The 17627-nt window shown below is 46.0% G+C and overlaps 1 protein-coding gene across 2 annotated transcripts in view; it reads right to left on the reverse strand.

Annotated features, from left to right (window-relative positions):
- Positions 1-17627, reverse strand: part of MBD6 (methyl-CpG binding domain protein 6) — a 183312-nt gene that overhangs the window by 23884 nt on the left and 141801 nt on the right. For both annotated transcript variants that reach the window (XM_063952352.1, XM_063952353.1), the window contains one exon: positions 4540-6225. In XM_063952352.1, coding sequence (XP_063808422.1) covers positions 4540-6225 — 1686 coding nt within the window. The remainder of the gene's footprint in view (positions 1-4539; positions 6226-17627) is intronic.

Genomic DNA, 17627 nt, shown 5'->3' on the forward strand with positions numbered 1-17627 from the left:
AAACATACTGTTTGGTATTACCACCACATTATTTCCACATTCAGCATTACCGGTACTGTACATTCAGCATTACCGCTAAAAAAGGTTTCCTCCCCAAGACATTAAAAATCTGAAGCTTCAAGACAGTGCCCTGATATATAATACAGTATAAAAAGTGAAGTCTGGGGGCACTGGATATCTGTGACGTCACTGGACCTACTGTGTGTGTGTGTGTGTGTGTGTGTGTGTGTGTGTGTGTGTGTGTGTGTGTGTATATATATACATATATACACACAAACACACACACAATTAGCGCTAACAACCTTAAAATTCAATGAATATTAGCTCACAGAATTGTGACAATAATATATAGAGAAAAAAGTGTCTACTTAAATATGGCTAAACTAATAAAGAGCACTCCAAATGTATAAAGTGGCCACAGCCAGATTTCAAAGTAGTCCCATTTCCAATATGACAAAGTTCAAATCTTCATTAGTAATAAATCAGCTTCGCCTTCAGTGCATCAAAATTGGGTTTTTTCCTGTGACTTATTTGACAGTGACAATTAATATATGCATACCAGATGAATAAATAGTGTAGGCATGTACGAGTATCTTTCAGGGACATCTCAAAGTATTGCTTCTCCTTCCCCCGTAGTCCAAACGTTTATGTATCATTACACATGGATACAGGATAGAGACAATGTATCAGTAATACTGGCCATCAGATTTATCAAGTGACTTTGTGCTTGCGTGCGTTAAAAGTGCTAAAGTGCTTATTGTGCAATTTATGTGTCCGATATCAAAATTGTGACAGCTTACAATAATACACTTACTTCCCGTGCACTAAAAATAGAGATACACCAAAAATATGTGTATAAAATATACACACTCTTATTAGAGAGAATGCGGAGAGAACACTCACTTTTCCTCATTCAGAGTGTACTGAAGTGAGGTCCTTCAGATTTCTCGTCCATCCAAGAACCTTAAAACCAATAAAAAAAACTCCCAAATGGGAATAAAGGTCCTAATAGTGTAATACAGTTTTTAACATATTTATTACACTCGGAAAAAAAACACAAAAAAACCCACATGATGTATGACCCCTGAGGAAGTCCCAAATACACGTAAAAGGGACGAAACGCGTTGGACAAGCATCCCCTGGTTTTCCGCTTTGTCACATGACGCACAGATAAGCATATACAATTTTATGAATTGTACGAGTCCACCTAAATGTTTTTTTTTGTCTGTTGAGTGTAATAAATATGTTAAAAACTGTATTACACTATTAGGACCTTTCTTCCCATTTGGGAGTTTTTTTATTGGTTTTAAGGTTCTCGGATGGACGAGAAATCTGAAGGACCTCACTTCAGTACACTCTGAATGAGGAAAAGTAAGTGTTCTCTCAGCATTCTCTCTAATAAGAGTGTGTATATTTTATACACATATTTTTGGTGTCTCTCTATTTTTAGTGCACGGGAAGTAAGTATTATTGTAAGGCAGGGGTGGCCAAACAGTCGGTCGCGATCGACTGGTCGATCGCGATCCGCCGCCCAGCCACCCGAAGCCGCGTCTCTCCTGCCTGCCGCTCTGCCTCCTCAGTCTGGTCTCCGGCAGTGACGGCCGATTGTATAGCTCAAATCAGGTGCCGGTTCGTTAGCCAATGAGAGCTCGCGGACCGGCGCCTGATTTGAGCTATACACGCTGCCGTCACCGCCGGAGATTAGACTGAGAAGCAGGGCGGCAGACAGAAGAAGCGCGCGCTGCGCTCTCCACACAGCAACGGTGAGCTCTTCTATGGGGGCATATCTAGCATTGTGGGCATATGGCTCAGTGGGGGCATATCTGGCAATGTGGGGCATATCTGGCACTGTGGGGTCATATGTGGCACTGGGGGCATATCTGGCTCTGCGGGCACATGGCACTGTGGGGGCATATCTGGCACTGTGGGGGCATATCTGGCACTGTGGGGGCATATCTGTAATCTGGCGCTGTGGGGGCATATCTGTCACTGTGGGCACATGGCACTGTGGGGGCATATCTGTATCTGGCACTGTGGGGGCATATCTGGCACTGTGGGGGCATATCTGGCACTGTGGGCACATGGCACTGTGGGGGCATATCTGGCACTGTGGGGGCATATCTGTATCTGGCACTGTGGGGGCATATCTGGCACTGTGGGCATATGGCACTGTGGGGGCATATCTGGCACTGTGGGCACATGGCACTGTGGGGGCATATCTATCTGGCACTGTGGGGGCATATCTGGCACTGTGAGGGCATATCTGGCACTGTGAGGGCATATCTGGCACTGTGGGGGCATATCTGGCACTGTGAGGGCATATCTGTATCTGGCACTGTGAGGGCATATCTGGCACTGTGGGGGCATGTGTATCTGGCACTGTGAGGGCATATCTGGCACTGTAGGCACATGGCACTGTGGGGGCATATCTGTATCTGGTCAAACATGAAAAAAAAGAGAAATGGTACACATGCATGGGTGGTATTGCTTTCAGCAATAACATGAACAGCCAATAAGTGTCCAGAAAATGAAGCCTGAAGTGCTGGACCCAACTTGATAGTAGATGAGAATAGTATCTCGCCACCAATTTGCCAATATTTTGTGGACGTACCAAAACTCACATTGAAGTGTATAGGAACAAGTGTATAAAGGTATCTTTAGACTGCTATATCCCACGTGATGTAACACAGAAAAGAACTATTTTAGAAGGCGTACCCCACTCACTTTGGAGGGGGATTGATTCCACGTATAAAGGTATCTTTCAAGCCAGGATCAGGAATAACATCAAAGATAATTCAAAGGGTTTTTATTAAAAGTTCATAAAACAGCAATCTGATGTTTTTCTATGTAGTTTCCACTCTCTGGTACAAAACATGCAGGTCAGATGTAATAGACAAAAAACTGATGTAATCCGGTTTTACACCAGTACAGTCATGTTGGAAACTACATAGAAAAACATCAGATTGCGGTTTCATGAACTTTTAATAAAAACCCTTTGAATTATCTTTGATGTTATTCCTGATCCTGGCTTGAAAGATACCTTTATACGTGGAATCAATCCCCCTCCAAAGTGAGTGGGGTACGCCTTCTAAAATAGTTCTTTTCTGTGTTACATCACGTGGGATATAGCAGTCTAAAGATACCTTTATACACTTGTTCCTATACACTTCAATGTGAGTTTTGGTACGTCCACAAAATATTGGCAAATTGGTGGCGAGATACTATTCTCATCTACTATCAAGTTGGGTCCAGCACTTCAGGCTTCATTTTCTGGACACTTATTGGCTGTTCATGTTATTGTTGAAAGCAATACCACCCATGCATGTGTACCATTTCTCTTTTTTTCATGTTTGACCTCTGGAAATCATGAGACAATTGAAAGAGTGAATATCCTAAAAGCACACTATACTAAGTGACGTATATCAAAAGTATTTAATTGCTATCGCCTTTGATCTATCCTCTCATTTGTTTTTTCTTAGAATATTGTTTGATCTGTTATTTGGACTGATCTGTTGAGGATCTAGATTGGGCCGAAAATTCTTTGCGCCAGGAATTTACACTGCTGTGTTTTATTGTATCTGGCACTGTGGGGGCATATCTGGCACTGTGGGCACATGGCACTGTGGGGGCATGTGTATCTGGCACTGTGGGGGCATATGTGTTTGAGGTTTTTACCTGTGGGGGCCAATGTGTTATTTCGTGTGAGGCAGTCATTACACTCTGTGCAGCAAGGCTACGTCCCTTTTAAAAAAAAAGTTATACCATGCCCACTTTTTGTTATACCACGCCCACTTTTTGTTATGCCACGCCCACTTTTTTTGCACGCGCGCCGCAGCCGCGCGCTATTATTCCTCCTAGGTAGATCACAAAAGCTTTTTAGCTTTCACAGTAGATCACCGACTCCAAAAGTCTGGCCGCCCCTGTTGTAAGGTGTCACAATTTTGATATCTGACACAATTTGCACAATAAGCACTTTTAACGCATGCAAGCACAAAGTCACTTGATAATTCTGAAGGGCAGTATCACCGATACATTGTCTCTATCCTGTATCCATGTGTATTGATACATAAACGTTTGGACTACGGGGGAAGGAGAAGCAATACTTTGAGATGTCCCTGAAAGATACTTGTACATGCCTACACTATTTATTCATCTGGTACGCATATATTAATTGTCACTGTCAAATAAGTCACGGGAAAAATCCCAATTTTGATGCACTGAAGGCGAAGCTGATTTATTAATAATGAATATATATATATACACACATATACATACACACATACATATATCTATACACATACATACATACACAGCTCAAAGAATTAACAATACATTTCTGCACAGAAAATCTGCGAAACATTCACTTGAGCTCTGCCTGCTTAGTTAGAGAACCATCTCCTTCCTAACATGGCTACCTGCCGCAGAGGGATTACAGAAAGCATAAACAGTCAAGTTATTCCATGTCCATCATTCAGCTCCGTTACATACAGCCTCTGCTATTATATTAGAATGACTTTACTTACTCTTTAAGATACTTACATGGATTTGTCCCAGATGGTAACTTCAGTGGTAAGGAAGTCCCTGAGTTCTGCTCAGTAGCAGTCTGGACTAATTGCCCTACAAGGCCAAGTAGATGGTTGCTGATATCTTGGGAAGCTGGGGATAAGCTTGGATTTTTGCTTTGGCTTGGGCACTCCTCTACTGATGAACGAGGCATTTGAAGAGAAGAGGGGTTATGACCAGAAATTGAATGTGAATGAAAAGCTTTGGATCTTCCGATGTCTTCTTCAAGTTGCCCCCCAATTCCTGTTAACTTTGAAACACAAGAATTCAATTTGGAGAGTCCACTAGGACTAGCGGGGTTATGGAGATGCCCATTAGCATCCTGTGGACTTACATCAGGGCCCGGAGAGTTTCTTTGTCTTTTGCGCTTCACCATTACATCCCTTCTTTGGGACTGAGTCCTGCTGGGAAGAGCCCGACCTTCCTGTGTGACAGTTGCAGAAAGCAACGTGTTGGGATTCAGCACTCGGCTGGGTAAAGTGCTAGGGGCTGCAGCTTCAGGTTTGGTTTGATTTGCCATTTGGGCCTTAGCAGCTGCTGTAAGGAGGCTGCTGGCTGGAAAGGAAGCATTACTTTGCTGGCCCAATATGCACCCGAGGGGAAAGCCCAGTAATCCTTGCGCTGTTCCCAAAGACACCGGTGGTGCTGTTTTATTGCTTTGGTGGGTTAAGGCATAGCTGGCATTTGAAGAAGATCCCAGTTGGGCCTGCCCAAAGGGAGGGAGGCCTTCAAGTATTGCTTTTGGACTGTGGGGCACAGAGCGCTTAGGGGAGCTGACAGGCCGTGGAGATCTAGAGCTTGACCTTGTATGGGCAGAAAAGTGCTCAGAGGAGGCAGACGAGTGTCGGGAACGCTGAGGGGACCGCTCCACACTGCCAGCTGGGGAAGATATGGAGGATATTGAGGACCTAGTGGTAGATGGAGAAGTCAGCGCTCCACTACGGGTGAAAGGAGAGAAAGGTGGCGGCAAGGCAGGAGAGGAAAGGTTGCCTGGGTTATTTTCAGGAGTAGGGTGAGGGTTCATTAAGGGAACCTGAGACTGAATTAAAGGAGGAGAGTTCAATACATGGTGCTTTGGACTAGGTGGCCTACAGCTGTTCGAATCCAAAATGCCCAATGGATCTTTCTCAGGAAAGGCAAAAGGCCGTCTTGAGCCATGAGAAGACTCATCCAGCGTACGGGAAAAGGTGCCACCTGGCACATAACTACAAGTATTAAGAGCTAACGGTTTGGGGGACAGGCCTGAAAGTTCTTGACTACATGAAGGGTAGGGTGGTCGGTTTTGGGAAGACTTAACTTGTGTAAAAGAACTGGAACACAGCTCAAGAGATATGGCTTGTGGAGTCCTTGAAAACACCTCATAGCTGCCATTAGATGGCACTGGTGGACAGTTCCTTAAGGCATAGGACTCATTAAGAGGTGCCCCATGCTGTCTGGACAAGGCAGGCCGTTGGCTGGATCGTAAGCCAGAGTACCTTTCTCCAGGACTGGGAGTGAAAGCATCCGATTTGTGATCCAGGGGTTTCTCTGAGTGGTGAGCAGGCATGTTGTGGGCCTTCTCCATAATAAGTTTGGTGAAGATGTCAGGATCAAGAGAACAAGGGTGTTGCCCCATCTTTGGGCTGGTGGATGGTACATGAAAATTTTGACTAGAGCCACATCCTGTAAAAAATAAGAAAAGGTAATAAAGAAAAATCAAACTGTAAACATTAATAGGTATATGTGTAAATATAAACCTCTACCATATTCATGTATACTTTTTTCTTTTTGCCTCCTGCCACAATCACAAAATCATCATTATCCTTCGTAAATTGAACACAAAAAGGCAGTCTCAATTAACAGATTATTTCTAATTTAGGCTATATAGAGAATTAAGAACAAAACAAACATTTACATGAGTGATACTATTTTGCTGACTCAAAACATAAAGAATACAATAATTCTGAAACCTAGGTTCTTGTTTTGTAAGAAAAGCAAACAAAATGAAATATACCAGACATCACTGCAAAAGCATGGACATCCCTAGGAGCAACCGCTGTACATGAATGTATCAGGCCATTCCCATAAACTTAGTTGTCACAATAAGGTGCCCTTATAAGAAAATTTCCAGCAAAGTTAATTGTAACACTGAATGAGCTGTCACTGGCTACATGGGAAGATGTACATGGGTCAGCAACCTAGAAAAGTGTTTATGGTAGTGCCTAAAGGAAAATACCCAGGCTGAAGAGAAATTCTTATACATGAGAAATGTTTACAAAATGCCACCTAGGAACTACTGCAGATGATGAGGAAAATAAGATTTATGTTAAGAACTTACAGTTGTTAAATCTCTTTCTGCGAGGTCATTGGGTTCCACAGGGAATAACATCGGGGTGTAGAGTAGGATCTTGATCCGAGGCACCAATAGGCTAAAAGCTTTGACTGTTCCCAGAATGCATAGCGCCGCCTCCTCTATAACCCCACCTCCGTGCACAGGAGCTCAGTTTTTGTTAACCAGCCCAATGCAGTAGCAGGTAAAAGAGACGACAACCGTTAGCCACATACACCACATTCTCACGACAGGAGAAGGTGTCAGCAGCTAATGCCATACCAACCCAAAGAAGCTAAGTGCGTCAGGGTGGGCGCCCTATGGAACACAGTGTACCTCGCAGAAAGAGATTTAACAACGGTAAGTTCTTACCATAAATCTCATTTTCTGCTGCGGGGTACACTGCGTTCCACAGGGAATAACATCGGGGATGTCCTAAAACAGTTCCTCAAGGGAGGGGACGCACTGTAGCGGGCACAAGAACCCAGCGTCCAAAGGAAGCATCCTGGGAGGCGGATGTATCAAGGCATAGAACCTTATGAACATGTTCACTGAGGACCACGTAGCCGCCTGGCACACTTGTTCAAGGGTCGCACCATGGCAGGCCGCCCAAGAAGGTCCAACAGACCGGGTAGAATGGGACCTGATAGTAGCAGGAACTGGACGACCAGCCTGTACATAAGCGTGTGCAATCACCATTCTAATCCATCTGGCCAGGGTCTGCTTGTGAGCAGGCCAGCCACGTTTGTGAAAACCAAACAGTACAAAGAGAGAATCAGACTTTCGAATGGAGGCAGTTCTCTGCACGGAAATATGGAGAGCCCAAAACAAACTCGTTGCCGTTTTTCGCAATGGAGCGATTAGGTGGAAAATGCAAATGCGCATGGTACGCAGCGCGCATGCATTCAGTAACTTAACACAAAACTTTGGAGATTTGCACAAGCTCAAGCAACGTTTTTTCATCGCTCAAGTGATCGTAGTGTGATTGACAGGAAGTGGGTGTTTCTGGGCGGAAACTGGCCGTTTTCAGGGAGTGTGCTAAAAAACGCAGGCGTGCCAGGTAAAAACGCAGGAGTGGCTGGAGAAACGGGGGAGTGGCTGGCCGAACGCAGGGCGTGTTTGTGACGTCAAACCAGGAACTAAACGGACTAAGGTGATCGCAATCTAGGAGTAGGTCTGGAGCTACTGAGAAACTGCAAGGAATTATTTAGTAGCAGTTCTGCTAACTTTTCATTCGCTATTCTGCTAAGCTAAGATACACTCCCAGAGGGCGGCGGCCTAGCGTTTGCAATGCTGCTAAAAGCAGCTAGTGAGTGAACAACTCGGAATGAAGGCCAAAGACCGCTCTTTGGAAGACAATTCGGGAGAGGCCAAGGCCGTAACCACAATCTCCTGATTAAGGTGGAAAGAAGACACCACCTTAGATAGATAGCCGGGGCGTGTTCTAAGAACCGCCCGGTCACGGTGAAAAATCAGATAGGGAGACCTACAAAACAAGGCACCCAAATACGACACCCGTCTGGCAGAGGCAATAGCCAGCAGAAACAATACCTTAAGAGAAAGCCACTTAAGGTCTGCAGATTCAAGAGGCTGAAACGGAGACTTCTGTAATGCCTCCAGAACCATCGACAAATCCCAAGGAGCCACAGGCGGGACATAGGGAGGTTGAAGCCGTAACACACCCTGAGTGAATGTATGAACATCAGGCAGAGTGGCAATTTTTCTCTGAAACCAAACCGACAAGGCAGAAATATGAACCTTGTTGTAGAAAGGCCAAAAGTTTGGCCGTACTAAACTTGTAAGCGTCATGATGATTAGATGCGCACCAAGCAAAGTAAGAATTCCAGAACCTATGGTAAATCCGGGCAGAAGCCAGCTTATGGGCCTTCAACATAGTCTGAATGACCGCCTCAGAAAAACATTTGGCCCTCAGTACGGAAGCTTCAAGAGCCACGCCGTCAAAGCCAGCCGGGCCAGATCCTGGTAGACACAAGGGCCCTGAACGAGGAGGTCTGGTCATTCTGGAAGCAGAAGAGGACGCTCTAATGATAGACCCTGAAGGTCTGAGAACAGATGCCGTCTGGGCCACGCTGGAGCGATCAGAAGTAGGATTCCTCCTTCTTGCTTGAATTTCCTTAGTACTCTGGGCAGGAGTGACACCGGAGGGAACACGTAGGGCAGTCGATAGTTCAATGGAATTGCCAGTGTGTCCATGAATGCTGCTTGAGGATCCCTTGTCCTTGCTCCGAAGAACGGAACCTTGTGATTGTGTCGAGACGCCATCAGGTCCACATCTAGGAGGCCCCACTTGTCCACTAGGAGTTGAAATACTTCTGGATGGAGGCTCCACTCTCCGGCGTGTACGTGCTGATAACTGAGTAAATCCACTTCCCAGTTTAGGACCCCCGGAATGAACACTGCCGATATGGCTGGCAGATGGTGTTCTGCCCACTGAAGAATTCTTGATACTTCCCTCATTGCCATGTGGCTGAGAGTGCCGCCTTGATGATTTATGTACGCCACCGTGGTGGCGTTGTCCGATTATACTTGAACAGGTCTGTTCTGTATTAAATGCTGGGCCAAGTTCAGAGCATTGAACACCGCTCGCAGTTCCAGAATGTTTATCGGGAGGAGAGACTCCTCCTTGGACCACCAACCCTGAAGGGAGTGTTGCTTCAATACCGTGCCCCAACCTCTCAGACTGGTATCCATTGTCAGAAGGACCCAGTTGGAGATCCAGAAAGGACGACCCCTGCACAATCATTGGTCCTGCAGCCACCAGCTCAGTGACAGACGGACCTCCGGAAACAAGAAGATCATATGAGACCTGATCCGGTGAGGCAGGTCATCCCACTTGGCAAGAATCAATTTCTGCAGAGGGCGGGAATGGAATTGAGCGTACTCCACCATGTCGAAAGCAAACACTATGAGACCTAGCACTTGCACTGCCGAATGTATCGACACTTGCGGACGAGACAGGAAGCATCTTATCTTGTCCTTAAGTTTTAGGACTTTCTCCTGAGACAAGAACAACCGCTGGTTGTGAGTGTCCAACAACGCCCCCTGGTGCACCATGCTCTGAGCAGGCACCAGGGAAGATTTCTTCCAGTTGATGAGCCACCCGTGGGATTGCAGAAACTGGAGTGTCATTTCTAGATGGCGTAGGATGATTTTCCGGGGAATTCGCCAGGATCAACAAGTCGTCCAGATATGGGAGGATCCTGAGCCCTTGATGGTGGAGTACAGTCGTCATTACCGCCATGACCTTGGTGAAGACTCGCGGGCCGTGGTCAAACCAAAAGGTAATGCCCGAAATTGGTAATGGAGGTTGCCAACAGCAAACCTCAGGTACTGCTGATGCGACATTGCAATAGGAATATGCAGGTAAGCATCCTGTATGTCCAGGCAGACCATATAATCCCCGGGTTCCAATGCCAGAACAATAGAGCAAAGAGTTTCCATACGAAAGTTGGAGACTCTCACAAATTTGTTTAAGGACTTGAGGTTGAGAATGGGCCGTGAGGACCCATTCGGTTTCGGGACTAGGAATAGCGGTGAATAGTACCCCTTGCCTCTCTGAGCCAGAGGCAGCTGTACTACCACTACTGTGTCCAGGAGGCACTGTACCACCGAATGAAGAGTTTTTGCCTTCACCTGATCTGAAGGGACATCTGTCAGGTAAAATCGATGAGGGGGACGATTTTTGAAGGATACGGCGTAACCTCGAGTGACGACTTCCCGTACCAAGGCATCGGAAGTGGTCTTCAACCATCCCTGGGTAAACCCCAGAAGTCGGCCCCCCACTGGCCCGTTTAGGTTTGGGCTTAGTGGGTTTGGAAGTGCGAACCTGTTTCGGGTACGCCTGACCCTTTGCTTTCCCTGAAGGACGAAAGGAGCGAAAGGAAGTACTCTTAGCCTTCGGTACCGAAGGAGCAGTACTAGGTAGACACGCTGTTTTAGCCGAAGCTAAGTCAGCCACTATCTTATTGAGGTCCTCTCCAAAAAGAATATCTCCCTTAAAAGGGAGCACCTCCAGGGTTTTCTTAGAATCCAGATCCAGAGACCAGGATCGTAGCCAAAGAATCCGGCGAGCCAGAATAGACATAGTAGAAGAATTGGCCGCCAGAATACCGGCATCAGAAGCCGCTTCCTTAATGTAATGAGAGGCTGTGACAATATATGAGAGACATTGTCTAGCATTATCAGAAAAGTTGAAAGGCAGCTCCGTTTCCACCTCCTAGGCCCACGCTTCAATAGCCGCTGAAGCCCATGTCGCTGCAATAGTGAGCCGATGCACAGCACCTGACAGGGTGTTACTCGCCTTTAAGCAACCCTTCACACGATTATCCGTCTGTTATTTCAGAGACGTGACGGTAGTTACAGGCAGAGCTGAGGAAACCACCAGCCGCGCCACCTGTGAATTCCCTGGCGGGAGTGTTTCCCAATTCTTACTAAGCTCCGCAGCGAGGGGATAGCGAGCCAGCATCTTCTTGTGAGGTGTGAATTTCTTTCCTGGATTTTCCCAGGATTATTGACGAATGTCAACTAAATGGTCAGAGTGAGGTAAAACTTGTTTAACCACTTTCTGACGTTTAAACCTATCCGGTTTCTTAGGAGCAGCGTCAGGCTCTGGGTCATCAGTAATTTGAAGAATTAGCCTCATCAGACGAGGTGTCTGGGACGTGGGTTAATTGTGAGGAAGTAATGGCCCGCTTAGAGGACCCCTTGGTTTTAGGCGGGCGAGGGTTAGATTTGTGTTTGGTCAGTGATTGGTTAAATTGCTGTAACTGATTGGACAGGTGATCTGCCCATGGCGGATTAACCGCAGGGACCATAAGCGGTTGTACCGGCACATGAGGTCCCATAGGGGGCGTAAGTTTAGTTACAAGCGTACTTAATAACGTGGAGAAAGTAGCCCAAGGTGGGTAATTTTGAACCCCCGTTGCTACGGTCCCACTGGGGGGTAAGGAACCCCCAGAACCTGAACCCTCAGCTGCTATGTTTTCATCCAACGTGTCTGCAGCATCACTACCACGCAATGTGGGATCAGCGCCAGCTCCGTTGCCCCTTGTAGCTGACATATCTGAAAGCTCAATTCAAGGCAACCCAGTACAATAACAGCAGCTAAATATCTGACAAGAACCCCCTTGTAGTGTATCAGCACAAACAGAGGATTCAAGAGGTATACGGTGACTAAAAATCACAAAGAAAAATACACAATAAGCATATCCTGTGAAACCCTATATTAAATAACAACCCTGACGCACTTAGCCCCCTCAGGTTACAGAACATAGGGATAGCAATCTGAGTGAGATACACGAAATGGAAGTCACGCAGCAGCTATATGCACACACACAGTCACATTGTACAATGCAGAAATTATGACATGCAATAAAACTGCACTGGACTAGCAATACAAAGCAGTACTAAGTATAGCTATACAATACTAAGTATAGCTATACAACACTACCACAAATGGTCTGCCTTAATGCCTCAAAAGTATGTAATTCATCTTATGCATATTATGTTTTTTAAAACCTATGAAAAGTCATCCCCAATCTGCTCTCTACAGTTCTCTCTTATGCAAACTCATGTATGTTTCTTGATGTAATGATTTCTTGTAATTGTCATTGCATGTGTGGGGAAGTTGCTCGGTGAAACAGTTTATTATTGCATACTGACTGGTGTTTACCTCCTTTGAACATTTGCCCATTGTGGTCAGGTGTACTATATCTTTATATTTAGTAAGGTGTAGTCATAATGTAAAGGACAGAGTATGATTACTGATTAGAAAAAGAAAACAAATACTGAGCAACATCCCCAAATATCAACTTTAAACTTGTCATTTATTTTGTACGCTCTGGACATGGCTACTAATAACAAATGCACAGACAAAATTCTTAAAGCTATGTCTGCAAATGCTAGGAGACAAAATTCCAGAGCTAATTGCGATAATGACAAGGGATAACCTGGATTCTGTGGCAATTACAGAGTCTTGGTGCAATGAGAATCATGACTGGGACATAGCTATACCAGGATACAATTTATTTAGGAAGGATAAAATAGGAAAAATAGGAGGAGGGGTAGCAATGTATGTGAAAAAAAGCATAAATGCTACTTTAATACAAAATATTGAAGCCAAAACTGAGGCCCTTTGGGTCACCATAGAAACCGGGAAGAAGGACATTATTCGCATTGGGGTGACCTATAGACCACCAGGCCAGGGGCAGGTTTTGGACAGGAACCTATTGTTGGACATCTCTAAAATGGTTTTAAAGGGAGAAGTCATAATCATGGGAGACTTTAATTTACCGGATGTAAATTGGGAGGGGTCTTTTGCAAGTTCAGCTATAAGTGGCAAATTTCTACATTCCTTACAGGGAGCATCTCTCAAGCAATTGGTGAGGGAGCCCACTCGCAAAGACTCAATATTAGATCTAATTCTTACAAATGGTGATAAGATATCTGATATATATGTGGGTGAGCACCAGGGATCCAGTGATCATCAAGCAGTATGGTTTAGTATAAAGACAGGATCCAACTCCTGTCACACAAAAACAAAGGTGTTGGATTTTAGAAATGCTGACTTTGCAAAAATGGGGAGATGTTTAAGTGATTCATTGGCAGACTGGAGGAACTTGGAAGGAGTGCAGGAGAGGTGGAAAAAACTGAAAAGTGCAATACTAAGTGCAACAGACCTTTGTATCAAAATGGTTAGGAAAAGCACCAGGAAAAGGAAGCCAGTGTGGTTCACAAAAGAAGTATCAACTAGTGTGAAAGCAAAAAAGATGGCTTTTAGGAAATACAAACAGACTCAAAATAATAACGACAAAGAGGTGTATCTGGACAGACGGAAGGATGCTAAGAAAGTGATCAGACGTGCAAAGGCAGAAGCGGAGGAGAAAATGGCTCAGTCAGTAGATAAAGGGGGCAAAACTTTTTTTAAGTATATAAGTGAAAGGAGAAAATCAAATGGAGGAATAATAAGACTTAAGACAGAGAGTGAGCATTTGGTGGAGGGAGACAAGGCAATAGCAGATCACCTAAATAATTATTTTTGCTCAGTATTTACTACAGAAGAAGGGATGGGGCCACAGTTAAGTTGCAAGGACATTCATAAAAATAAATTAGATGAAAATACATTTACAGAGGAGAAGGTCCTAACAGAACTTTCAAAACTAAAAATAATATTTTACTTACTGGTAAATCTATTTCTCGTAGTCCGTAGTGGATGCTGGGGACTCCGTAAGGACCATGGGGAATAGACGGGCTCCGCAGGAGACAGGGCATTTAAGAAAGCATTTGAATACTGGTGTGCACTGGCTCCTCCCTCTATGTCCCTCCTCCATCCCTCAGTTAAGGAAACTGTGCCCGGAAGAGCTGACAGTACAAGGAAAGGATTTTGGAATCCAGGGCAAGACTCATACCAGCCACACCAATCACACCATATAACTTGTGATAAACTTACCCAGTTAACAGTATAAACAACAATAGAGCATCAGAGCAAGCCTGATGCAACCATACTATAACCCTTATTTAAGCAATAACTATATACAAGTATTGCAGAAGAAGTCCGCACTTGGGACGGGCGCCCAGCATCCACTACGGACTACGAGAAATAGATTTACCGGTAAGTAAAATCTTATTTTCTCTAACGTCCTAGTGGATGCTGGGGACTCCGTAAGGACCATGGGGATTATACCAAAGCTCCCAAACGGGTGGGAGAGTGCGGATGACTCTGCAGCACCGAATGAGCACACACAAGGTCCTCCTCAGCCAGGGTATCAAACTTGTAGAACTTTGCAAAAGTGTTTGAACCTGACCAAGTAGCTGCTCGGCAAAGCTGTAATGCCGAGACTCCTCGGGCAGCCGCCCAAGAAGAACCCACCTTCCTTGTGGAGTGGGCGTTTACTGATTTTTGGCAGCGGCAATCCAGCCACAGAATGAGCCTGCTGAATCGTGTTACAGATCCAGCGAGCAATAGTTTGCTTTGAAGCAGGAGCACCCAACCTGTTGGCTGCATACAGGATAAACAGCGACTCAGTTTTCCTGATTCTAGCCGTTCTGGCTACATAAACCTTCAAAACCCTGACCACATCCAGTAACTCGGAATACTCCAAGTCACGAGTAGCCACAGGCACCACAATGGGTTGGTTCATATGAAAAGATGACACCACTTTAGGCAGGAATTGTGGACGGGTCCGCAATTCCGCTCTGTCCATATGGAACACCAGATAGGGGCTTTTATGTGACAAAGCCGCTAATTTTGATACACGCCTAGCCAAAGCCAAGGCTAATAGCATGACCACTTTCCACCTGAGAAATTTTAACTCCACGGTTTTAAGTGGCTCAAACCAGTGTGACTTCAGGAAACTCAACACCATGTTAAGATCCCAAGGTGCCACTGGAGGCACAAAAGGGAGCTGAATATGCAGCACTCCCTATAGAAACGTCTGGACTTCAGGAAGAGAAGTAAGTTCCTTTTTGAAAGAAAACGGATAGGGCCGAAATCTGGACCCTAATGGAACCCAATTTCAGGCCCAATGTCACTCCCGACTGTAGGAAGTGAAGGAAATGGCCCAGCTGGAATTCCTCCGTAGGGGCATTCCTGGCCTCACACCAAGCAACATATTTTCGCCATATACGGTGATAATGTTTAGCCGTCACATCCTTCCTAGCCTTTATCAGCGTAGGAATGACCTCATCCGGAATGCCTTTTTCTGCTAGGATCCGTCGTTCAACCGCCATGCCATCAACGCAGCCGCGGTAAGTCTTGGAACAGACAGGGCCCCTGCTGCAACAAGTCCTGTCTGAGAGGCAGAGGCCATGTCCTTCTTGGCCAATCCAGAACAATGAGTATTGTTCTCACTCCTCCTTTTCTTATGATTCTCAGCACCTTTGGTATGAGAGGAAGAGGAGGAAACACATAAACCGACTGGAACACCCACGGTGTCACTAGTGCGTCTACAGCTATCGCCTGAGGGTCTCTTGACCTGGCGCAATATCTCTGTAGCTTTTTGTTGAGGCGGGATGCCATCATGTCCACCTGTGGCAGTTCCCACCGCCTTGCAATCTGCGTGAAGACTTCTTGATGAAGTCCCCACTCTCCCGGGTGGAGGTCGTGCCAGCTGAGGAAGTCTGCTTCCCAGTTGTCAACTCCCGGAATGAACACTGCTGACAGTGCTCTTACGTGATTCTCCGCCCAGCGAAGAATTCTGGTGGCCTCCGCCATCGCCACTCTGCTCCTTGTGCCGCCTTGGCGGTTTACATGACCCACTGCTGTGATGTTGTCTGACTGAATCAGCACCGATTTGTCGCGAAGAAGGTTCTCCGCTTGACTTAGGGCGTTGCATATGGCCCTTAATTCCAGGATATTGATGTGAAGGCAAGTCTCCTGACTTGACCACTGCCCTTGGAAATTTCTTCCCTGTGTGACTGCCCCCCACCCTCGGAGGCTTGCATCCGTGGTCACCAGGACCCAGTCCTGAATGCCGAATCTGCGACCTTCGAGAAGGTGTGCACTCTGCAGCCACCACAGGAGAGACACCCTTGCCCTGGGGGATAGGGTGATTAACCGATGCATCTGAAGATGTGATCCGGACCACTTGTCCAGTAAGTCCCATTGGAAGGTCCTCGCATGGAACCTGCCGAAGGGAATGGCCTCGTATGATGCCACCATCCTTCCCAGGACTCGAGTGCAGTGATGCCCTGACACCTGTTTTGGTTTTAATAGATTCCTGATCACGAGCTCCTGAGCTCTCTCTATCGGGAGATAAACCCTTTTCTGGTCTGTGTCTAGGATCATGCCTAGAAGAGGCAGATGAGCTGTAGGAACCAACTGCGACTTTGGAATACATAGAATCCAGCCGTGTTGCCGTTACACTTCCAGAGAAAGTGATACGCTGTTCAGCAACTGCTCTTTTGATCTCGCTTTTATGAGGAGATCGACCAAGTACGTGATAATAGTGACACCTTGCTTCCGCAGGAGCACCATCATTTCCGCCATTACCTTGGTGAATATTCTCGGGGCCGTGGAGAGACCAACCGGCAACGTCTGAAATTGGTAATTACAATTCCGTACTGCAATTCTGAGGTACGCCTGATGAGGTGGATAAATGGGGACATGAAGGTATGCATCTTTTATGCCCCGAGACACCATAAAATCTCCCCCTTCTCAGGCTTGCAATGACCGCTCTTAGCGATTCCATCTTGAACTTGAACCTTTTCAGGTATATGTTCAGGGATTTTAAATTCAATATGGGTCTAAACCGAACCGTCTGGTTTCGGGACTACAACATGGTCGAATAATAACCCCCTCCTTGTTGAAGGAGGGGAACCTTGACCACCACCTGTTGAAGATACAATTTGTGAATTGCAGTTAACCCTGTTTCCCTCTCGTGGGGGGAAGCCGGCAGGGCCGTCAGTGAGGAGGCATCTTCTCAAAGTCCAGCTTGTATCCCTGAGACACAATATCTACAGCCCAGGGATCTAACAGGGAGTGAACCCACTTGTGGCTGAACTTACGAAAGCGTGCCCCCACCGGGCCTAGTTCCGCCTGTGGAGCCCCAGCGACATGCGGTGGATTTTCTTAGAGGCCGGGGAGGACTTCTGTTCCTGGGAACTAGCTGTGTTGTGCAGCTTCTTTCCTCTGCCCCCGCCTCTGGCAAGAAAAGACGCACCTCGGACTTTCTTGTTTCTTTGTTCGAAAGGCTGCATTTGATAATGACGTGCTTTCCTAGGCTGTGCAGGAATATAA

The sequence above is a fragment of the Pseudophryne corroboree genome, chromosome 2 (genome assembly GCF_028390025.1).
Source record: "Pseudophryne corroboree isolate aPseCor3 chromosome 2, aPseCor3.hap2, whole genome shotgun sequence".
NCBI lineage: Eukaryota > Metazoa > Chordata > Amphibia > Anura > Myobatrachidae > Pseudophryne > Pseudophryne corroboree.